At 45.9% G+C, this 24007-nt stretch overlaps 1 protein-coding gene across 2 annotated transcripts; it reads left to right on the top strand.

Moving 5' to 3' along the window:
- The first annotated feature begins 10990 nt into the window (after positions 1 to 10990).
- RGS4 (regulator of G protein signaling 4) lies at positions 10991 to 18017 on the top strand. 2 transcript variants are annotated; one of them, XM_029935699.1, is made up of 5 exons: positions 10991 to 11138; positions 13890 to 13994; positions 14274 to 14335; positions 14937 to 15103; positions 15527 to 18017. In XM_029935699.1, exons 1-5 carry the CDS (start codon positions 11095 to 11097, stop codon positions 15764 to 15766), a joined length of 618 nt encoding a protein of 205 aa, XP_029791559.1. In that variant the 5' UTR covers positions 10991 to 11094; the 3' UTR covers positions 15767 to 18017. The 2 variants fall into 2 exon arrangements, with proteins under 2 accessions (XP_029791559.1, XP_029791560.1); XM_029935700.1 differs by lacking the exon at positions 14937 to 15103 and having other exon boundaries at positions 15527 to 15687.
- Positions 18018 to 24007: the final 5990 nt, after the last annotated feature.

Genomic DNA, 24007 nt, shown 5'->3' with positions numbered 1-24007 from the left:
TGTTTTCTTTTCTCTATGCCACGAACACCAGCAATATTCCAGACAGAGCTCATGTGTCAGGGTCAAGAACTACAGTGAACACAGCCATGCTTGATGTCAAAGGACACGGGAAATGGGCACGATAGAAGTCTTTGTTCTTTTAAGGGATTTGGATTGGGAGGGGGGAATGTATGTCACTTTAGTAGTATCTAAGTTATCTTGACTGACACACATCATATTTCTTAGCTTACTCACTTGTAAAAAGAATGTGATAATAGTTCTTACTCCACAGGATCACGTGGAGTAAGCTTATTAAATGCAAGATGGATATTAGATACCAGTGAGTTCTGCAAGGATGAAATATGGTCAGCCTTTTATCATCAATGAGTTTATAAGACAGTAAAAGAAGCACACACAAGTGTGTCTGTGTGTGTGTGTGTGTGTAATTAGAATAGAAATTGCTCAAGGTCATGATAGGTAGTGGTACAAGTAAGGAGGTCCCTTTTAACTGAGGCTTCAAGAAGATTTCTGAAGGGGTATTGAGTTTGAAGATTGGGTAGCTAACAGCAAGAAGGATTTTCCTAGATAAAAACGACTTGGATATAAGAAAGCATGGACTGGGGCACCCAGATGGCTCAGTCCGTTAAGCGTCTGACTTTGGCTCAGATCAGGATCTCCTGGTTCGTGGGTTTGAGCCCTGCATCAGGCTCTGTGCTGACAGCTCAGAGCCAGGAACCTGCTTCAGATTCTGTGTCTCCCTCCCTTTCTGCTCCTCCCCTGCTTGTGCTCTCTCTCTCAAAAAAAATAAACATAAAAAAACAGAAAGCATGGACCATCTAGAAAGAAAAACCAATATTTCAGAGAGTTTGTGAAGAGACTGGAAATTACTGTGGAAAAGGAACTTGAAACCTTGTTTCTGGTAGCCTTGGCTTTGAGACTTGAAAGTTCTTTCGTAGAAAGTTAGTAGAATAAACTTGTTGAGGCAGGGCATGACTGCAGTTTGTTAGATGGATGGACTACAGAAAGAGGAGTTCGTACAGAGGCCCATCTAGCATATGTTTGCTATGCTGTATGTAGGCCAGCGGCCAGAACATTTTTTCGTGTTTTTTGTTTTTTGTTTTTTCCTGTGAATGGCCACGTAGTCAGTATTTTAGCCTTCATGAGCCAGATAGTCTGTAATGCAACCACCCAACTCTGCCACTAGAGAACAAAAGCAGACACAGACCCCCCCCCCAAAAAAGAGAATGGGCAAAGCTACGTTCTGGTAAAACGCCATGGCTTTTAGAAGATGCTCTGCAGGGGCGGAAAGCCGGGTCCTGCCCGGTGCCTCATGTAACTCTGTTCTCTTACGGATGTTCTGCCTAAAGGTTCCGTCTGATGCAAGAGCATTTTTATAAAAGCAATGAAGGTATCTCTTCTAGGGGACACACAAGGAGGGTCTGAACCCGGTTAACAAGGCCTGGAGGGGAAGAGCAGAGTGAAAACATCACAGGAGAAGATTGACGGGAATAAAGAGCCCCAAGAGTGGCTTTCAGAAGGCAAAATTATTTCAATTTCGGACATATTGAGTTTGATGTGAAAGGCGAATGAGATAATGTAGAAAAAAAGTGCTTCACAACCTGTGAAGTGTTACAGAAATGGCTTATTTTAAGAGGAAATGGCTGAGGCCATCTTATGACTCAACAAAAACCCATCAACGCTCCTGAAAAACAATCAAGGCACACGAACTATATATTGTGGGACAGCCCTTCCGTATTCTAGGTCAACATGGCAGGCTGATGATACTATTTCAATCACTGTTATTTCCTGTGAAATGAGGGGCAGCTGTTCCGTAGACTGACAGGCCTGAGTACGTCTACCTGTTCACACATGAGCCCGGGTCAGAACTCCCGCAAGGGGTGCAAAGCTGCCTCCCTGAAGCCCTTCCGCCAGGTGATAGTGAGCTCAGAAGCAAGGGGTGGGCTTGGTAGCTGCTCCCTGGACGGTTCTCATGTTAGGATTTTGTTTTTGTGTCTCCTTAAAACTTGACCTTTCTAGAAACAAATACAATGACTTTTTACATCTTATTTGTCAAGACAAATGATTGATTATAAATATAAAAAGATAATAAATTTTTTAAAAACCCAATCTTTCAAAATACAGCTTATTCTCAGAGGAATTTATCCTGGCCCGAAAGACCACATGAATTTACAAGACTTCCAGAATTGTTCCTTCCTTCTTACTCAGCCTTCATTTAGACTTTTTAAATTATACCAGTGTGAGTTGAAGAGGGAAAATGAAAATCATTAAATTAAATAAATGAGGCAGAGAATGACACATGCCATATGATTTTACTTATATGTGGAATCTGGAAAACAAAACCAATGTGCAAACAAATTAAAAGCAGAAAAAGACTCAGAAATACAGAGAGCGAACTGGTGGTTGTCGGAAGGGAGGGGTAGCAGGGGATGGGCAAAATAGACAAAGAGGATGAAGAGGTTAAAACTTCCAGTTATAAGATAAATAAGTCATGGAGAGGTAAAGTACAACATAGAGAATAGAGTCAATAATATGGTAAGGACATTGTATGGTGACAGATGGTGGTCACACTCATTGCGGTGAGCGTTTCATAATGTATGTAATCATCAAATCACTGTGTGATACACCTGCAATCAATATAATGTTGTATATCAATGATACCTTAATTAAATTTTTTAAAAAATAGATAGAGTTATCATATTGAAAGTGGACGGGGAAGTTTAATTCACGGGCTTGGTAGATGTTGGCTCCTCATCCCAGCTCCCTGGAAAAAAGGAAACATCATTGGACCAAGCAAGCACATGGGGTGAGAAGCTTCTAGTAGCTCACGGCCAGGCCAAGAAGCACAACCAGTAGGAGAGGCAATATTGCCTGGGGGTTAAGAGCATGGCCTCTGAACCCATGTGGCCTGAGCTTCAGTCTTGCTCAGTTGTTTCCTAGATGTGTAACCGTTAAACATGTTTCTTAGCCTCTTTGTGCTCAGGTCCCTCGTGGGTGAAATGGACAAGTATGGTACCTGTCCTTTGAGATAGTTAGGCAACATTTTCCTACATGCGAAGTGCTCCATGGGGACCAGCTGTTGTGATGAGTGGCTGGGAGCGACAGAGCAGCACAAACCTAGAGGTCGGCCCACAGGTTAGCATGAAGGAGTATGGCCCAGAGAGAGCTGGCCATGTGCAGGAGCGGAGGACAGGACATGTCCAGTTTCAGACATTGCATTCAGGGCGAGAAACACTAAAGTAGGAATCAACAAAGTGCAAAAGCCAAGACTGAGAAAGAAAATGAATAAGGAGTCACCATAGGAAGGACATGGAAAGTATAGAGGGAGTCCCACATAAATGTCGGTACTTTATGCCCATGCTTTTGAAGGCCAAATCTCTTCTCCTTAGGGGCTTTCTCATCTCATATGGAGTCATAGTCACTTAGGACTGGCTTCTGAAATCAACCTAACTCTCTTCCTTGAGTTGGATCATACATTTCATTAATGAATTAATGAATTAACATGCAGTGTTACATTAGTTTCAGGTATGCAATATGGTGATTCAACAATTCTATACGTTACTTAGTGCTCATCACAGTGTATTCTTTTTTAAATCTTTTTTAAAAAAGTTTTATTTATTTATTTATTTTGAGAGAGACAGAGACAGCACAAGTGGGGGAAGGACATAGAGAGAGGAGGAGAGATAGTGAAGCCCAAGCAGGCTCCACATTGTCAGTTCAGAACCTGATGCGGGGCTCAAACTCACGAACTGTGAGATCAGAACCTGAGCAGACATCAAGTCTGACTGAACCACCCAGGTGCCCCAGTGTACTCTCTAGTGTACTCTTAATCTCCTCCTGGATAGTACATTTTAGCGCCTTCTATGCATGCTTAAAGAAGAAGCAGAAAGGTAAAAAAGGACTTGGAGGAGCAAAAGAACTTAAACAGTCAATCTAATCCTTCCACATTGCCAGCCAGAACTAAATAGAGCCCAGATCTCCTGCTTGTTAGCCAGTTGTCACCATTTCTCATTGTTATAGATATTGATGCTCTTACTGTTGTTTTCCATCAGAACGTTCCAAAACCCTTCTTGTATAATACAGATATGATTTGTGGCACCCTGAAACCCTTTGGGTCTGACTGTTGAAAAGAAGTAAACCTGTTTTATAAGACAGATTCTAAAGAGAGCTACAGGAAAAAAGCGATTACCTACCAGGGGAGGTGGTCACCCATAGGTGATGTCATCATGGCTAACGTGGCCCAGGCCAATCAGTCTGGAGAACCCACTAGGAGCTTAAGACTGTGCAAAGGCAACACAAAGCACATAAAGAATTCGCAAGTTTATTCGAATGGCGAGGTCTAAAAACAAACCCATGTGGTGTATGGTCTGAATCAGCAGAGATGACAACTGTAAAAGCGAAGCTGACATTTAACTGGAATGATCAAGGTAGGCTTATGGAAAGAGGTCTTAAGCTGGGCGGTAATGGATCTGCCAGTGCTTTGGAAGCTGGCGGAGTGGGGAGCACCAAGGTCAAGTGTGTGTGTCTTGCCCGAGCCTCCATTCTGTTTTCATCCCTTCTTTTCACCATCCTGGCCTGTCCCTCCAGCATCCGCTGCCCTGGATCCCGAATCCCTCTGCTGTTTCCTGGGCGTCCTCACCAACCTCTCCACCCCACTGCAGAGTCATCTCTGGGCAGTTCCTGGGCTTGGGAAACTTGGTCAGTGTTTTCCTGGCATTTGGATCCCTGCCTTACTCAAGAAATCAACACCTGGATGGGGACAGAGGTTAATTGGAGAAGTGAGGGGTCACCTAGCACATCACCCACAGAAGTTACACCAAATTCTGCAAGATCAGTTCACATCCATGACCATGTCACGCTCCCCTGGCACCCATGATTATCCCTGTTTGTGAATCTTTGGCATTTCTCTGAAATTAATGGTTTAATGACTTTCTCTGGTACCAGAACACAAGCTCTTCTGTTAGAGATGGAGTTTTCTCCTGCCTGGTGTAAGCAGGAGACATCCCTCCTCTAGACAATTTTTCCAGTGTTCTATTCAACTTCTTAATACCCTTCAGTCTATTTTCAATAAAACAACCAGAGAGGGGCACCTGGGTGGCCCAGTCGGTTAAGCATCTGACTTTAGCTCAGGTCATGATTTTGTGGTTGGTGAGTTCGAGCCCCATGTCGGGCTCTGTGCTGACAGCTCAGAGTCTGGAGCCTGCTTCAGATTCTGTGTCTCTCTCTCTACCCCTCCCCTGCTTGTGTTCTCTCTCTCTCTCTCAAAACAACAATAAAACCAACCAGAGAGCCATGAAATGTGAGTTATAAAATGCACATGCCACCCCCTCACGTTGTGGGAGAAATAAAATTCAAGCCCCTTACCTGGGGTTCTAGCACAATCTTTAACCTTACCTATGCAATTCCTACTCACTACCTCCTAGCCCCTGTGGTTTTCTATGCATCGGACTTTTTCTGGCCTCAGGGTCTCTGCACTTGCTTTCTTCTGTCTAGGATGGCCCGCTACTTGCATAACTAGTACCTTCCCATGTTTTAGCTCCTAGTTTAAATATTACCTTCTTAGAGAAGCCCTGCTTATTTATCCGACATAAAGTGGAACTCCTTACTCTTTTATTTCTTAAGGCTTCCTTCGTTCTGTTTTTTTTTCCTTTAAAGCATTTATCACAATTCATAATTCTTTTATTTATTCACCTATATATGCCATCCATCTTCCCACCAGAATGTAGGGTCAAAGAGTGCAGAATCTGGTTCTGTCCCTACTGCCTGGCATGTACTGAGTACACAGATGGCGTCTGTACGTATTCGTTACATTGATGTCTCCCGTAGCGAGGGCCTTTCCGACACTTAGTAGATGTTCAACACAACTGTTCACGTAACCCTGACAAACGAAGGTAACACAGTCAGACCGAAGGAGGAGTCAAACAGAGGTTAGGTTCCGGCACGGTGCTGGCAGAGCGCAAAAGAGGGAGATACTGATTAAGATTGAGGGCAGAGGAAGAGAATCTGACAGGCAGGGATTGTGAGGACATTCCAGGTAGATAAGAGAACATGAGCCCGGGCACGGAGTAGGGAAAACACACAGACACGTGGGTAAGTTTCCACAGTGTTGGATGAGTATGGTGAGCAATACAGGGGCAGGGATTGGGGAGGGGGGATGAAATCATCACAGTGCTGGAGGGTCGTGCTAAGAAGTTTACGCTTTTATTTGAGAGCAAGTGAGAGCCCACGCTTGTTGCTTTTTTTTTTTTAAAGAGATAAAGAATGATCACGATGCTAATTAATATAAAATTTGGTACTATAGTTTCAATAACACGTTCTGGGATTCCCAAGTATTCCTGATAACCATGGCATTGTATTTCACCATCCAAACGATTCATTCAGCAGGTACACTGAGCACCTCTCTCAGATCATTTATTAGCATCCCATTTTGCACACTAAAAAGCTGCCATTTGGAACATTCACCTTCGCTTGCAAGACCACCAGCCAGTCCGTGGAGGAGCTAGAATTAGAATCCAAGTCGGCCTGACTGGGAAGTTCAAGCACATGCCATGACACCATGTCATCTCTTTCCACTAACGCAATGTAAATGAGCTCTTATGAAACTCCTATTTCTATCTTGGGCTAAGTCTGCATAAGGAAGATGGAATCTTTGGGATAAGGATATTTTGGTTCTTCCCTTACTTCTTAGGAAAGAACTTTTCCCCCAGCTAATTAAGTATGACACCATCCAAGAGAAAGTGAGTCACCTGGTTGCAGTCTAGGGTCAGGTGATTTCCTCCGTGTGACCACGAAGCTGGATGCAGAGACAGACACATTTCCCCAAAGGGAGGCACCGAGGAAAGTCCCTGTTCATCTTCCTGGGGTGCAGCATTATCCAGCCGGTTCTGTTTCTTCTTTAGCCTCAAAAATCAATAACCTGAACTCTCCCTGATGTCCGGCTGTGGTAGTAAACAATTAAGTGGGGGAGGCTTCTAACAGCGGAGAGGAAACTGGGTTCTGAGCTGTTGTGAATGTTGCCTCCGGCCCAGCTTCGGTCCGCATCCTGCTCTCACGGACAGAGGTGCCCCTTTTTAAAACCTGGGAGAAGAATCCAGTGCCTGCCGCAGTAGCTTCTGTCCTCATATCAGATCCCATAAGAGCAGGACTCGAACCCACGAACCATGAGATCATGACCTGAGCCCAAGCCAGACGCTTAACCGACTGAGCCACCCAGGTGCCCCACATCCTGTGTGGTTTAATGTCTCTCAGTAGGAAACAATGTGTGTAGAGCGTTCTGGCCAACAATACCTTCCGGATGCTAAGCATTCAGTATAAGGGGCAATTTTACATGTGTTACCTCATTGGACGCTCACATCAATCTTGGCCAGGAGTATTTCTTAGCATCATCCTCTTTCACGTGGACTATTGCAGTAGACTTCTAACTCTGCCACTTTCTCTCTATTCCCCTGCCGTGCCTCCTAAATCCTACTTCTAGAACACTATTGTGATCTGTTTGAATACCTTGCCAAGCCCCTCCGCAGCTATCGGGTAAAATCTGGCCTTCGCTGTGAGGAGAAACACCTGTCCATCTGGCTTCGTTTCTCTCTCCCTCTGCCCCAGAGCCGTGGTCACATAATATCTAATAAATATCTGTAAAGTAAATATCCATTTTGAACCCATGAGCTAGGATCCGAACTACTCATTCTTCACATTGGTCTACCTGTTCCCATAATCTTCCCTCAGTCCATACTTCCACAAAAGCAAGAGTGACCAGCTCACACCTATCATCTGCTTCAATCCCTTGTGGATTTCCACCGCATGTCCAAAAGGTCCAGTGTCTGGACCAAGTCCTTGAAAGATCTGAGCTCCACACTTCCACTCTGTATCAAGCTCCCCTCCTCTTGTTCTCAATTTCCTAGCCATGCTGGTCCCCTTTCAGTATCTCCCAATTTAGATAAAGAACACCTGCTCTTTTGTCTATTTGGAATGCTGCTCCCCAGGTCTATCTCATTGCTCATTTCTTCCCACCCATCATATCCCATTTCAGATCCCACCTCTTCAAAGAGGCCTTTCTGACCACCTTGGCTAAATGAGCCCTTGGCCACCCAGTTACTCTCTGTCACAGCACTTGTTTCCTTCATGGCGTGGGTTAAAATCTGGAATTACGCATTTCCTTTTTTGGCTTCTTGCACCTGGAGGAAGACTCCCCTGGGGGTGGGGGCTTGCTGCTTGTTCGCACGGACTGCGGTTCTTCAAACAGAGCCTGTCACAGAGCGGGTGCTCATAAGACAGGTCTTCAATAAATGAATAAATACAAAAGAGATCCTTTGCGAATGAGGCTATTTCACATTACAGGAATCATCCAGGAATGACAAATCACAGAATAATAGAATGAAAGCCTATATCAGAGAAAGAAGGTGGAAAATTGTCAAGGTATCATGATGTACCCGTCTTCGCCTCCTCAAACACAATCAAGCCCCACAGTGTAAAGTGAGTTAACTTATATAAAGCTCTCCCAAACATCCTTTAAGTCATTAAGACTCTTAAGAGCATACAAAATTGTAGTTAAAGAAGTGAATGAATATGAAATGCCTTGACAGATTAATGGGTAATCACAAAGTTCAAAAGACTTGGTTTTGACAGACAACCAGAGCAGAGAGGTCTGAAAGGTTCCCCCGCTGTCAGAGAGCATGACAAAATCAGGCAGAGCCTCCTTGAATGAAATGCCTGATATTAATACTGCATTTTGTTATCTACTGTATATAATCTAACAATAAGAAATATTTGCCTACCGCTTTACATGTTAGAAATATCTCTGTTTACATAGTTTATCTCATTTGATAAAATGGCGAGTAATACAATAGCACAGTAGACAATCCACACAGCCTAGTTTTAGGAAACCAGCTCTATTACTTGGAAGGTGTGACCCTGGCAAGTCACATTCCCCCTTTATTTCATTTTTGGTAAAATGAAGGCATTAGCTAGATGATCTTGAATCCGATTTAGCTCATTGATTGGCATTATTTGTATTTAACTTATGACAAATCAAGCTTCTCTTTGACCTAAGTCCAAGGTATAAAGTTCTTATTGGGTCTTCATTCATGTTCCTAAAATGAAATTATCTGTATGATCACTGTCTTAGGTGCCTAGGTCAACAAATGCCCTTGTCTATCTTTGGGTGACTTTCTCTCCTTGTTAATTTTTCTCTCCTCTTTGATGTCAATTCTGACTGGTCCATCTCCCTGGATCTGCCTTCCTTGGTCTGGTGGCCTCTGTCACTGCATTGCACTGTAGTCCTTTCCACAATTCAACCAAGGACAGCTGTCAGCTTCACAAAGAAATTTATTTGCTCTACATTAAACCTCAAGGAAAAGTTGTCTCGTAGCTAATCTAATTTTTTTCCATTTGCCTTGAGAAGGCCAGAGAATTTTTCCTATAATTTTACATGCATCTTCCAGAGGCACCCTTTTACATTTCTCTGCCATCTCCTTGCTCTTCTAGCCACAGACCAGGGTAAGGGGAGGGCTGTGCGGGATGTCTAGGGGTCATGCATGAGGCAGACACATTGCTCATTATCACTCCCCTTTCTGTTTTCTTAGGTACCTTTGCGTCTCACTGGAACCCATCTATTTTTCATCTTCTCCACTGAAACAATTTGATGCTTATGTTTCTTATCCGTAAAGCACAGCTCACTATATTGCTATGATCAGGAGCCTATCTACTTAAAAAAAAAAGAAAGGTATTTGGGTTTGACATAGCAATTAATTCCCTCCTTCCACGCATGGCTTTTCCTGCACGGAGAAGACCCTCTCTAACCCTGATGCGGCTACCGGAGCAACGACTACAAGAAGTAAAACACCTGCATGCTTCTTTGAACACTCAGTCTGTCATATTGTGCACAAAAGATACTAACTGTTCGGGTGTTCAGAAGCACCTGTAGGGCCAAATATTCTTATGTTCCCTCGGAGGCCTGGTAATATCCATGCAAATTACATATTTTCTTGCCCCTTTCTCTCACTCTCTCTCTTTCAATATTTTGACACACCAGTTTGGAGACCTGAATTCTATAAGACGTAATAATATATAAATCCATTTGCAAATAAGAAAGGGGGTGACTATATTTGTTCATTTTCTCCCTCCTCTGGTCCTCAAGCTGCTGCATTGTAGGTCTTGGCAGTAGGCATGCATGTATAAGAAAGACTGTCCGTGCCAGGCTGAATTCTGTTCTTAGTAAGATTTCTAGTTAAGTATTCCACAGGCTCATTACAGATGTGGCTAATCTACTTTCCCTAAGGGTAATTTTCTGAGCTGCTGGGCACATAATGGCTTTTCTTCCCCACACCCCTGCACGAAATGTGACGACCCACAAGGTAACTTCTGACATAGCTGCCTGGAAACTGTGGTCCTGTCAAATCCCTTCTGGAAATAGTGAGGATGAGCTCTTGGTCCATGTGTGATATGCTATTTCTAATGAAAAAAAAAAAAAAAAAAAAAAGAAAAGAAAAGAAAAGAAAAAGAAAAAAAAGGAAGTGCATGGAGATTCGGTCCCAAAATGGGTTAGTTCATCACCTCCTGCTGCCACCTTTCCTTCCAGGAGGCAACTTTTCCTTGACATTGTTTTTATAGAAGAATGAATACACTTGTTTCCTAGCCTTTGAAACTCTCCTTCTTTTTCCCCCCTTTACTGGGAATTCAAAACCCTAGACCGACATCGGTAGGAACACTGAGTACATTTTCGTTCTCTGTCCTCCTGCTTCGCAAAAGGTTTCTCCCGAGCTGTTGTTCACTTTGCACCGCGATGCGTCAGTTACCGCCCCACCCCCGCCCCCATCCTCAACTCCGGCAACCGGAGGGCGGGGTCGGGAGCTGCTGGGCGGCGGTTTCATAGCTGCCGTCTGATTGGTCAAGCGGCGCGGAGGTGGGGGCGGTTTCAGAGCTGCCGTCTGATTGGCCAGGCGGTGTCGGCTGGGCTATAAAAGGGACCCCTGCAGGCTCGGGAGCAGCTCGCAGGATTCTGACCGCATCTTCGGAGAAAAGCCTGGGAGCTCAAAACAGAAGCCACAGCGCCTCCTGCCTGCCGCCTTTCCTCCCCGGCTTGAGAATCCCACACTGAACAAGATGTGCAAAGGACTTGCAGGTCTCCCGGCTTCTTGCTTGAGGAGGTAAGATCATTTTCAGCCACTCACCACGTTACACTTTCGGAGACACTTGCTTAGTTACTTAAAATGTACTACTGACCTCGTTCTTCGGCATCAGAAACAGTGTGGTCAGGAGAGCCTCGACTAGCTAGCTTTCCTCCAGGACCAGCTAGACACTGTGACTGGAGGAGTGTGTTCCCCAGACGTTGCGCCCTTGTATTGTTTTATATCGACCTCGGTTTTGAGGAGCATCCCAGTCCTCTCACCAAGCTAGTTCGAGTGAAGAAGGGATCAGAGGTTTTCCGACTCAGTGCAGTGGTCTGTGATTGCTGTTGTTACTTGGGCGTCGGTGGGGTCTGTGGAATCAGGGCTCTGAGCTTTCCCGATTGGGGGGGGGTGTTGATAGGTCTCGTTGAGGGAAAGATACCCCAGAATGAGCCATCACGGGCACACTGTGCTTTCTGTGTGGTGCTGCAGTATCTTTCACTCTTTACATTCTTATAAACAAGTGTGACAATACAGTAGGAGTTCTAGGACTGGGTCCCCTCCTCTCACTGCCCCTTCCCCCCAGTTCCTGAAATGCCTTATGTGAGTGGTGGTTGAGAAGTATCGATTCTAACGATCAGTTAAGGGTTCAGTAGAAGATCTCACCCTACAGACATCATTTTGTCAATGTACTGTCTCTTGATTTGAAAAAACAAAAGTGAAGCTACTTCATAGGTCCTCATATGCCTTTGGCTTTTAAAAAGGTATAAATACGTGCTTTCAGAGAATGCTTATATATCAGCCAGCTGAAGAAAAAGACAGAACTAGTGCACATTACATTATTTAATCGTACAGTTAAAGGTAGAAAGTCAGTCTGTGGGTGCAGCATAGAAATATCCCAGAAAACACAGTCTTCTGTGCACTTCTAAGGAGTTTACCTTTCAAACATTCTGGAGCGTGAAAGAATATTCTTCTTTTAAAAGATGCTTTCATGGCTACTTTTAAAATGAAGCACCTAAGAAATGAATGCCCTTGACCTCCACCATCCCTATCCTGAGCGGAACGGAGCAAATTGCATCGGGCTTTGGTTAGCTCATCTATAAAATCACCCTCACAAAAGACAGGATTGTCAGGAAAGAGAGTGATGCTCTGGGAAGGATTTGGGGGAACAGATGAAAGATTGCCCAAGGAGCTAAGAGGCTCAGTTCGGGAGGTAACCTCTGTGTCAGCAAGGTGAATGGCTCTTTCTTCTCCTCGCTGGTCAACTGCAAATTAACACGTCCAGTGGTTCACCCTAGCATCAGTGCTTGGGACTGCAGAACGGCATGAACTGCTCAAGGTCACATAGGCAGTGTGGCAGAGTGCAGATCAAATCTAGGTTCCTGACTCCAGTGATCTCTGAAGTCATGCTGCTTTTTCTGTTGATCATTGCACCGTTTAGAAGGACAATTGTTACATACTTGCTGAGCCTACTTCCAACTCTTTATTGCATTGCTCAGTAACTCAGATGTCAGCCTGACCAGCACAGGGAAAGGTGAAATCAGTTCTGTTTTGGCCGAATTGCAATGTATTTCTATCTTAGAATCGCATGAGCCTTTGTGATTATTTATATATTGGTATCATTAAGGAGGGTTTTTGCATCCTCTGACCAATTGGAGAAGCAGAGGAGGGAAGACAGTCTTGTAAGGAAAAGAAAATACCATTGGGGGGGGCGCTCCAAGAACATAATGGAATTCAGCCTTTCTGGGGAAACGTGCATAGAGAAGCCACTGATCTAGTGGAAGCCTTCCGAAAATGGCTTTTTATCCTTGTGACTATTTCTCTACCTGTCAGTAGGAGCACCTAGCCACTCACTTCTTTTAAAAAGGCATTTCTCTGTTAACACCATCTCCTGGCTTTTATAATAAAAGAGATCCAAGCAAAAGAATAATTAACAGAGACAGTTGAGCTTAAAAACTTATGAAAAGCTGCTTTTTTCCTAAGTCCTGCGCCTCGCCTTCCCGCCGCCCCATAAGCCACCTATTAAAGAGGGGCAATTAGCTGGCGGCTCTAATGAAACAATCAGTTGCTGCAGTGGTGACTCTTGCTTGCTTCCCTTTATGGCCCTTTATAGTGTTAATGTTCTTAGGGCGTAGATATTAAACAGGAAAGCAGCAGCTGCAGGGGATGCGTCTAGAAGCCAGCCCGAAGGAGCTCAGGTTTCGCCAGCGCACCTGCGGTTGGCGCCTCCCACCCCGGCTGGAGCTGGACGCCCCCCTCCCCGTACAGCCCGGTCCGGGAATCCTTCCGCCCACCTCCTACAGGGCAGGGGCTGCACAGCCCTTTCCCTTCCTAACGTGCTTCCGCAGGTCCCTCCGAGGCAGGTGCAAACAGCGACCACCTCCCCCGCCCCTCCGGAAGGCGGCGTGTCACATGTCACAGTTACTGCTTGCTTCCCGGGGCCCGCAGGTTACCTAAAGCGCAGTCTCATTTTCAGCGTGTTTCTATTAGAGACGCCAAAGCGTTGCATCGGTCAGCGTGACAGGTTTCCAGAAGAGGCTGGGGAGGCCGACTGAGGGTTAGAACCCTGGGGCAGGCAGAGCAGGCTGGGCCCCGGGTTTTGTAGAGTCCAGGGGAAGAAACAGAAGCGGGATCTCCTTTAACTGAGAGTTGGGGCCACCTTCCCCTGCCGGTTCCTAAGTAAACCGCTCTCCCATCCCCTTTACTAGTAATGAGCCCTTTGAGCTCTGCCATTAGGGCGGCTTGTAAAAGAGCTAATTGGCATGGTTCTTTGTCCTCTTCTTCCGGCAGTGCAAAAGATATGAAACATCGGCTCGGTTTCCTGCTGCAGAAGTCTGATTCCTGCGAACATAATTCTTCCCACAGCAAGAAGGACAAAGTGGTGGTTTGTCAGAGGTAAGAGACAAGGCCTCAGGGGAAACCCACTGAGTATGACCTCTTTAATGTCAGAGATGTTCTAGGAGGAAAGAAGGAAGGTATGGTCCCGGTTAAGCTAGATTTGCTTTGAAATTTCCATGCAGTTAGTGGAAAGACGGCCCTACGCAGCAATAGATTGCATCCTGAAGGTGGAAAATAAAATATCTGCATTTTTTTTTCGGAATCTTAAGTTTCTCACCCTAATTTTGTATCCTAGCATTCACAGTTATTTTTTCCCCCTCTCTCTAATGTCTCTAGGGTGAGCCAAGAGGAAGTAAAAAAATGGGCTGAATCCCTGGAAAACCTGATTAGCCATGAATGTAAGTCTGACGGCTTTCTTCCCCACTAGGATGAGGGCAGGAGCTCTCTGGAGAGCCAAGGATCTCCTACTGTATCTGATCTAATAGGAATTGCAGAAAGGGTTGGGTTTCCTCTGACTTCCAGCCTCAGGAGGATCAGCCTATTTAAAATCTTTCCACGCCCTAGAGCTTCGCGATCCACAGTGGATAGTTTGTTGGAAAACCGTGTGCCCCCCCCCCCCATTTCTCTCCCATCACACGGAAAAAGGGTAGAGGGAAACGATATGCCAAATATTGAGATTCCTTGCGGGATCGTCCTCAGTTTCTCATTCTCAGACTTACTTTGGCAGTTGGTAGCTGCACTGGCATTTCAGAAACACCCATTTTCTTGAAAGAGACTTCACCCCTGGAGCAAAGAGCATTAGGTATAACTGGGATCTTACAGATATCCAACAGATTAGGGTTACCAGACCCCAAGTGATGCCCAGGAAGTGGGGAGAGAGGGGCTTGTTTGAAGCCATGCTATACTCTCTCAAGCACGTTGGCTTTCCCTGACATATACCGTCCAGGAGGTTGGTTGGCCAGTGTGATGATGAGTGTGGCCCTTTCTCCCCCTTCCCAGGTGGGCTGGCGGCTTTCAAAGCTTTCTTGAAGTCTGAATACAGCGAGGAGAACATTGACTTCTGGATTAGCTGTGAAGAGTACAAGAAAATCAAATCACCCTCGAAACTAAGTCCCAAGGCCAAAAAGATCTATAATGAATTCATCTCAGTCCAGGCCACTAAAGAGGTAGGTCTTCGGTGGAACTAAGAACCCTCTGGATCTTAGTGCGGTGTCCTACACGTGGTATTCAATGGCACGGATCCTCCAAGTCACAGGAAAAGATAAAACCGTAGAAGAGGTTATTAGAGCCTTGACCCCCTCAAGTAAATCATTAAGGAAAAAGCTCTTTCATCCAAGGGCTTGGATGATCTCCTTTCATGAGTGTTTTGGTAAATCTTCCCAATCTGTGAGGAAGAATGAGGATACCGCCCTGCCTGCCGGAAGCAGATGAGCCTCTTAGTCTCTCGCTCACACGTGCCAGGGTAGAGCTGAGTGGTCTGGTTTTTCCATTTCTGGGCTGTGGGAGGCGCACATTTCTGACTGATGCATGCGGCCATCCTGTCCTCCACAGAACAGGGTGCCTAATATGTCCCCGCCTCTACCCTGCAGGTGAACCTGGATTCCTGCACCAGGGAGGAGACAAGCCGGAACATGCTGGAGCCCACGATTACCTGCTTTGATGAGGCCCAGAAGAGGATTTTCAACCTGATGGAGAAGGATTCCTACCGCCGCTTCCTCAAGTCCCGATTCTATCTGGATTTGGCCAACTCTTCCAGCGCCGGCTCGGAGAAGCAGAAAGGAGCCAAGAGCCCTGCAGACTGTCCTTCCCTGGTCCCCCAGTGTGCCTGATCGTCCCCCGGCGCCGGAGGCTGATATACCCAAGACTTAACGCCTGGAAAACCCGAGGCCGAATATCGATCTGTATTAAGCACGAGGGCTTTTATCCACCTTGTAGCTTAGTATTCACGCTGCCTGCCATGTGTGAGTCACCCCCCCCCCCCCGCCCCCGTGTACAAAGTAGATTTAGTGTTGGTGTTTCAGTGTCCGTCAGGGCACCACCTCATTCCAGTCCGGTTTTCCCAGATTTCCTTTAGGGTACAGTGTGAGCAAGTATCCAAATAATGGTTGTGTAAGGGTGGCTTCTCAAGGACTCGGACTTCTCCTCCCAACGGCCAGACCTCAGAGTTGTTGGTTGGTCCATTTCATGTGACATCCACAAGCACATGCATTCTGTTGGCACTTTCTCTAAACTCTAAGTGTTTAGATGAAGTTGATCTATTATGTGTATGTGTGCGTGCAAATATATGTATAGATGTACATATATTTACGTATATAAATACACGTTTACATATATGCATGTATTTACACACACCCACATACACATTCTATGTATATGTGTCTGTATATATACATACATACTTCTGCGAGTAGAGTTAGGAAAGACCCTAGGTGCTCGCGACTAGAGTGGGTGTACATATTTATATGCATTTTCTGATTCCTGGCCTTTCAACCTGCAATCAAACAGGCAAACAGAACCAGCCGCCCTGCAGGCCAAGAAAGGCATGCCAGTCTGGGGGAAGTGGATTCTGTAAAACTCCCCAGGTCTTGCTGGAGAAGCAGCCAAGGGACTACATGTGTAGTTTACCCACAGGGAGCCTCCCAAATTGAACAGTATTCTAAGGAGCAAATACCTACAGAATTGTAGGCCTGATGGTCGCCGTTTTCTCTCAGGCTGGTTGTTACTAATGGCACTTCTCAGCCCCTAAGCTGCTGGCTTCCCCTTCTTTGCCTGGGTGCTTGGTGCGTGATTGTCAGCAGGGTTGGTACAGAGTTGGGAGAGAAGCTGCTCGAACGGAAGGAAGAGATGCAGGTAGGGCCTTGGCAGCCTGCTTGCTGGGTGATCCTGGCTGAGTGAGGGCACAGAACTCCAGAGTTCATAGTTTTATCCTCAACTCTTTTCCTCTCCTGATCAAGGTGCTCTCCTCATTTTGTTTTTTTTTTCCGGAGGACTTCAGCCATCAGACGAGGCTCCTTTCTTCACTGGGGGGTTGGTGGCTTACCCACCAGGGGTCCAGGCTTTGTGCCTACACCTCCGGGAACCAGCAACAAGGGAAGGATTGTATCTTATAAAAGGAAACACGTTTGCACAAACTGAAAAGCCCTTGTAAGTTTCTCTTTTGAGAGCAGGATCTCGGTCATTCCATTCCCAGACGTCAGGACGTCAGGACTAACAGAGCCTGGAGGTATCTGCTTCTAGGCTCTGAAGACTAAATGAGAGAGAAAAGGGGGAGAGGGGAAGAAAAAGGGAGATCAGTTGTTAGAACTACTGTTTGGAACTTTTCAAGGCACACGAAATACTTGAAAATTTCTCATTTATGTTATTTATGATGTTTTGTACAATGTTTTTATTACTGTATTGTTTTATAAATGGAGGTGCAGGATATCACCTGAATTATTCATGAATGGCCAGGAAGTAATTTTCTTCTCATTCTTGTAAAATCACAGCTTTCGAAGCGCACACCCGCCTGCACGCACAGTGCACTGGTACACGTGAGCACCTTGTGGCTCTTAAGAGGACAGGCCGGTCGCAGACCGAAGAGACCAGAGTGTGTATGTGCAGGTCTCACTGAATCAGAGATCTAGGTTTTCTCTTTTGAGCCCTTCTTGTCTCTCTGCCAGTCCTTGCTCTCAGCGTTCCCAGGCTCATTCGTCAGTGCCCCGTTTAGTCCACCATTTTGTCTCTGGTTGACTCCACAATCCCAATGTGTAACTCCCTTGACCTTGCCCTGTTAGAACTGTCATGCCTTCCAGATTGGACCTGTGCCCTTGGACTGCTCTCTCCCACATAGGTCCGGAAGATCATTCTGAATGAGAAGTAAATTATTTTATGTAATATAATTTTTCAAGTGTGTTTTTCAATTATATTGTCCTCTTACTTTATCACCGCTGGCCATGCTGAGCTTACGCGCAGCCCGTGGGCAGAATTCTCCCGTGTGCATGCCTGCTTTTATCATGTGCTTTCAAGGCCTCAAAGCTGATGCTTCCGGTGAAACACACGCATCTTAACAACAAGGGTAAATAAATGCTTCAGACAAAACTATCTGCTTGGAAACACATTAATGATCCACAGAGACGTGATGAGACACAGCAGGACGTAGGGTGATGGTGGAAAAGGGCTCGTGTCCAGTTTCCCACGCCAACTCTGGAGAAGAGAGTAGAGAGTGGATGTGGTCTCTTCTCTGGTACCCGCTGCCTCTCATCACCCAGCTGAGGTGGTCTTGCCCCCCGAGGCTTTGCTTCCCGGTCCTCAGTGACTGCTCCAGAGCTAGAGTCCATCTCTCTGAGCTTCTCTCCTTCTACCTTCAATAATCTGCCCGAGAGAGAAGGTGGGAGCAGAGGAGACTGAGAAGGTGGGAGGGAGCTGAGGCCCCTGAGGGACAGATTCCTGCCCAAACTGCTCAAAAAGCCCTCCTTCCTCCCTTACAGATTTTCTCCCCTCGAAAGAGGTATAGACTGTTCACATTCACGCTCACGGTACTCTCCACTATGTCATGAGACACGCCCCCCCCCCCTCCAGTCAGTTCCTAAATTCCGCCTTCCCTGTTGTGAGGTCAGCTGACAGGGTGTCCGGGACTACTTTGAGGAACAGATCCTTTCAGGGGTCTGATGAAAATTATGGACCATCTCCTGTGAGAAACACACAGAGGGATCCACACTTTTCAGAAATATTCAGGGGTGTCTGGGTGGCTCAGTTGGTTAAGCATCCGACTTCGGCTCAGGTCATGATCTCAGGATTCATGGGTTCGAGCCGCATGTCAGGCTCTGTGCTGACAGCTCAGAGCCTGGAGCCTGCTTCAGATTCTGTGTCTCCCTCTCTCTCTGACCCTCCCCTGCTTATGTTCTCTCTCTCTCAAAAGTAAATTAAAACATTAAAACATTAAAAAAAATATTTAGAGGAAAGCTTTATAGCCTCCCTTCAAGACGCACAGGGCTGCCCTCCGCCTCTCCCACGTCCATGTGTTAGACTCCCCACCAGGGCCTGGTTGCTGCGCTTGGAGAGAGTGCCATCTACCAAGCGTGGCAGAGGAAGGAATTCCCGTCACCGCAACTGGCAAACGCAAGCAGTGTGCTTTCCTTCAGTCTCTACCTCACTCATCCCTTTCTTTCTTCTTGATGGTCATCCGTGAAATAAGTAACACATACGTGCAAACTCTTTCTTGACCTCAATCAAGGAGCAGGTTTAAAAATAACACCCATTACTGCTTATTATGTGCCAGACAGTGTCCTAAGCACTTTGAGTAGATAATAAATGTAATTGTGACTCCAACCCTAAGAGATCAATACCAGTCACGGGCATGGCCTCTGAAACATCCACCAACTTTTACAGAGGAGGAAGCGGAGGCATGGAGAATTATGGACCTTGTCAAGGTCAGACTGCCATCAAGGAGCAAAGAGGAGCTTTGAACTGAGTCATCTTTGCCTCCAGAGACTATGGCAGGGACATGAAGCACTCACCAAATACCCACATGCCAAGGGATGAGGAGCAGAAGGTCACTTTCAAGCCTACACTACTGGGCATCAGGCCAAAAGCATTTCCACCTTTCTCATCCCTTCTCTGGTGACCGTGGGGATTATATGTGTCAGATTGTAGAACTGCGAGATGAAGGACCCCTGGACTCCCTTGAGAATATCAGATGAGGGGCGCCTGGGTGGCTCACTCAGTTGGTTGAGCATCCGCCTTTGGTTCAGGTCATGAGCTCATGATTCATGAGTTCGAGCCCCATATCGGGCCTTGTGCTGACAGCATGGAGCCTGCTTGGGATTCTCTGTCCTGTCTCTCCCTGTATCCCTCTCTCAAAACTGAATAATTAAAAAAAGAATATCAAATGAACAAGGGAAGGTCATTGCTGATTTGAGTCATTTAGTTCGCCGGCTGTTGGTTACTGCAACAGAGCATTGCTTATCCTGGGAAACGCAGAGATAATGCTCTTCACTGTTTCTCCCTGTGGTTCTACCCTGTGGCTGTCATTTTATTGAATGGGGGTCAGGCACATAGGGATGGACTAGGAGACCCCTTTATATTAATAGCAGTTTGGAAACTTGACTTTGGAGAAATTCGATGACCCAGGTGCCCCGAGCTGCGCCCTGCACTCCCTGTTAATGTGCTTGGATGTTTAAGGTTAGAAATGGGATCACAGAAAGATGAAAGAGGGGGAAAGAGGAAAGAAGGAAGAAAAACTTAAAAGAGCTGTCTCCACAGAAAAACTCACTATCCATCGCCTAGGTCCAGCATGTGGGCCAAAGAAATGGGTAGAGCAAGCCAGCTAGATAGACTGGCTCATGCAGCCCACCAACACCCCAAAGTGCAGTATCAAAACAAAAGGGCTCCATTCACTGAGTTCAGGGACTGAATTCAAAACATGAGTTTGCTTAAGCCAGTAGACTGCATGATGGGCACCGAAGTGTTCATCATTAAAACCGTTTTTTTTTAAGTGTTTATGTATTTATTTTGAGAGGGAGCTAGAGAGTGTGAGTGGGGAGAGGGTAGGTAGAGACAGAGAGGGAGACAGAGAATACCAAGTAGGCTCCAAAGATCTCAGCAAAGATCCCAATGCGGCGTTCGAACTCATGAACCATGAGATCATGACCTGAGCTGAAACCAAGAGTTGGACACTTAACCAACTGAGATACCCAGGCATGCCCCCCAAAACTGTTGTTTTAATATGCATTGTTTTCTAGATGTCACACAGAAAAATGACACAAGAAAAGAAGATACTGGTTTTGTCCCTTTTGTGGTATGGATCCGAGGTGCAGTTGAGTGAGGTGACTGAGAAAGAATTCACCTAGAAACAGTAACCAATATTTTAGGTTTTGCGCCCAATGTGAAATGGTGGAGCTGAGGCCAAGAACTACTGAGTTTCTTAAGCACATGGATGGAAGTCAACTTGCCTGGAGAGAGAACTGTGTTTCCAAAGCAGAGCAAAAACTCAATAGTAGCACCTTATGTGGATGCTTACTAACACTACGTTTCTGTGGGGTGCTTTCCATGATCTAATCTCACTCTTGGACATAAACTCCATGGTAGATGCAATGATTATCTTTCCATTATAAGTGGAGAGAATGTGACACAGGCAAGTTCAGAAATTCACCCAAGATCATACATCTAAGAAGTGACAGAGCATGGGTCAAACCCAGCAGTCTGCCTCTTCCAGAGCGAACACGTTTAGGTACTCCAGGCAAGGAGAAGGGGAAAGGAGTAAAGAGAATGAAGAAGAACTTGATGAGTGGGGAGACTAACCGGAAGAGAGGTAAGTGGACAGGAAAAGATGTAAAAAGATGAAAAGAGAAAGAAAAGGAAGCTAGAAGAGACAGAAAATGTGAAAGGAAGGAACAGGATGGATCGAGCAGAAGAAACAAAAATAAGATGCATGTTGTGAGGAAGGACAGATTGCCAAAGACTCGCCCATGTGGAGTCTGGGTGGCTTCTGCCCCAGGGCGCCCTGTGCCCTGTCTGAGCTGGGGCAGGTGGAGGTTCTCTCTGGGACCAGGGAAAGGGGTTTGGGAAGCAGGAGATAGATACCAGGTCAGCCTCCTCTCTAAGAATTACTTTCCGGTTTCCTCTTTCTCTCTCTAAATTTCCAGATCCAGAGCAAGTCTTAAGAAAAAAACGAAAAACCTAAAGGAAGAATTACAAAGGGTAGAAAAATGACTCCACTCTCTTGGTCCCATGACTTTGGGGTGACATTGCACAGGGAACCGCATGTCCTTCAGCCACTATAGGGGTCACACACTGAAAGGACCCGGATGGAAAGAGGCATTTGGGACATGGTCCCAGACACATTACTCTTGCCTCCCCTCTGGGAGGGGAGCCAGTGATGACCTCAGCATCTAGGTTAAAGGAAATTGCCCCCCATGAGAGTCTGGTCAAGGCACTGTCAAGTGCGAACTAACAATGAGTTAGACCGTGGGAATTAGGCAGTAGTGACCTTTTGAGAGCAACTCTCCAGGATGGACTGTGGGGGTGTGGCTTTGAAGAAAGTAAAGCAAGAGTTTTGTTGATTTTTAAGAAGGATTATTTGTAAATTTCCCAAATTATTCCACCAATCCATCTGCGCAGCTGCCTTCTCCCAGGACAGTACAGCCCTGAGATGTGCCCTCAGCAGCACCCACAGATGATGGAAAATATAAGCCAGCTGTTTCACATCAAAGACAAGGCCTGCTCATTTCTCCTTTGACCGCCATGTATCCTCCGCCTCTTGTGTCTTCCCATGTCTCCTCTGTAGGACTTGGTACTTTCTGCTATTTTTGTCTTGCTGCTAATGATTTCATACTTTGGGGCATTAGAAAGGACGACTGGTAGAGCAGTTTGCAAGTTCCAGATCAATTCTTCCAACTCCTATCTTGGAGATGCCTTCCCTTACATGGGCTCCTTTGAACTGGAAACTAGGGAATCTCCCCCAGGTCTCTCTCGCTCCCTCTCCACACCCAGTCCTTGCCCAGCTGTGCAGAATTCCTGTGGGTGAAATCATTCCAAGCCTGCCCCTGCCTCTCCCCTGTCCTGACCATGGCAGGCCCTACATCTAGGCTGCCATCCTACGTGGCCGGGCTGATCGCCTTGGCCTTACTTCTAATCGCTCCACCACCACTCCGAGACTGATTCGCTCCACAAAACCGCCAATCAGCTCTGAGACGCACATTTGACCTCCCACTTTCCTGCTGAAAATCGGCCACGGCCTCAACTCAGTAGGCTAGTATTTGAGACTCTGTATGGTTTTGAACTCTCTCTAGCCTTCTTGCCTCGTCTCCGACAATTCTTCCTCTGATCCAACTGTGACGATCTGCACTTCCTGTTGGGTCATGTTGTTAATTGCCTCTGTCATTTTTTTTAAGCCAGTCTTTCATCCTTCGCCTTCATCTGGCTAACTCCTACTGTTTGTCTTAAAGTCAGCTCAGGACCTATCCACAGCGAGAAGCCTTTCATGCTTGTTATCAAGCATTCCCTTTGCCATTCTGCCGTGCTTTCCCTTGTTCCTAGTAGTGTCCTGGAACCCCAGCTTGTGTGTCTTCCAAACCATACTGCCAATTCCTTAAGGCTACCGACCGCATCTCATTTGATCTGAGAACCCCTAGTTTGTACATACAGTTCAAATATACATATATTTTATACGATTTTACATGCAATTAAAATTAGTATGCTCCTTTACATATACAATCTTCTCATGTTTTTATATGTTTATTCATTGTTGAAAGAAAAAGCATGAGCATGGGAAGGGCAGAGAGAGAAGGGGACAGAGGGTCTGAAATGGGCTCGGGGCTGACAGCAGCAAGCCTGGTGGGGGGCTTGAACCTACCAGCCCTGCCATCATGACCTGAGCTGAAGTCAGACACTCAACTGACTGAGCCACTCAAGTGCCCTCAACCTTCTTATTTTTACCCACAGCAGAAAATAAGTAACATTTATTATTCACTGTCTGCTAATTTAACTATGCGTACAACTAGTTTATTGCATGTAACAACCCGATGGTGAAGAGGCACTAAAATTTATCTCTCTCCTTTTCTAGATGATAAACTGAGGCACAGAAAGGCAAATGTCTTGTCTAAGGTTGCATGGTTCATAAACCGAGGAGCCAAGAGTTGGTCCTGGAACAATGTGGCCCCAGGTCCCATGCTCTTGGCTACCCTTTCTCACACAATTTCGGAACTCTGTCTCCTGGGTGATCACCCAGAAAACGCGGATCAATTGACCACTCTCCCCTGAAAAAAATGTTTCTCTGAAAGCTTTTTATTCTAATCTCACTTATTTCTTGATATGGTCTTATTTTTGCTTGTCTTTTCTATTTCTTATAAAATTTTAACAAGTCACTTCCAACGGTCTAACACTGCCCTCCTTCCTTGAGACCCTTCTCCCCTGACCAGCCGAGATTCTCCTGTTGTTGGAGTGAGAGTCAAAACTTCTAAGCCATTAATGTTTTTTTTTTAATTTTTTAGAGAGAGAGAGAGCTAGAGCGTGAGTGGGGGAAGGGCAGAGAGAGAGGGAGACTGAGGATCCTATCCGAAGCAGGCTCCATGCTGACAGCAGCAAGCCCAATT

This window comes from Suricata suricatta, chromosome 3, assembly GCF_006229205.1.
Source record: "Suricata suricatta isolate VVHF042 chromosome 3, meerkat_22Aug2017_6uvM2_HiC, whole genome shotgun sequence".
In the NCBI taxonomy this organism is placed as follows: Eukaryota; Metazoa; Chordata; class Mammalia; order Carnivora; family Herpestidae; genus Suricata; species Suricata suricatta.
Note: the sequence above shows the minus strand (reverse complement) of the source record. Positions and strands in the feature narration are given on the sequence as shown.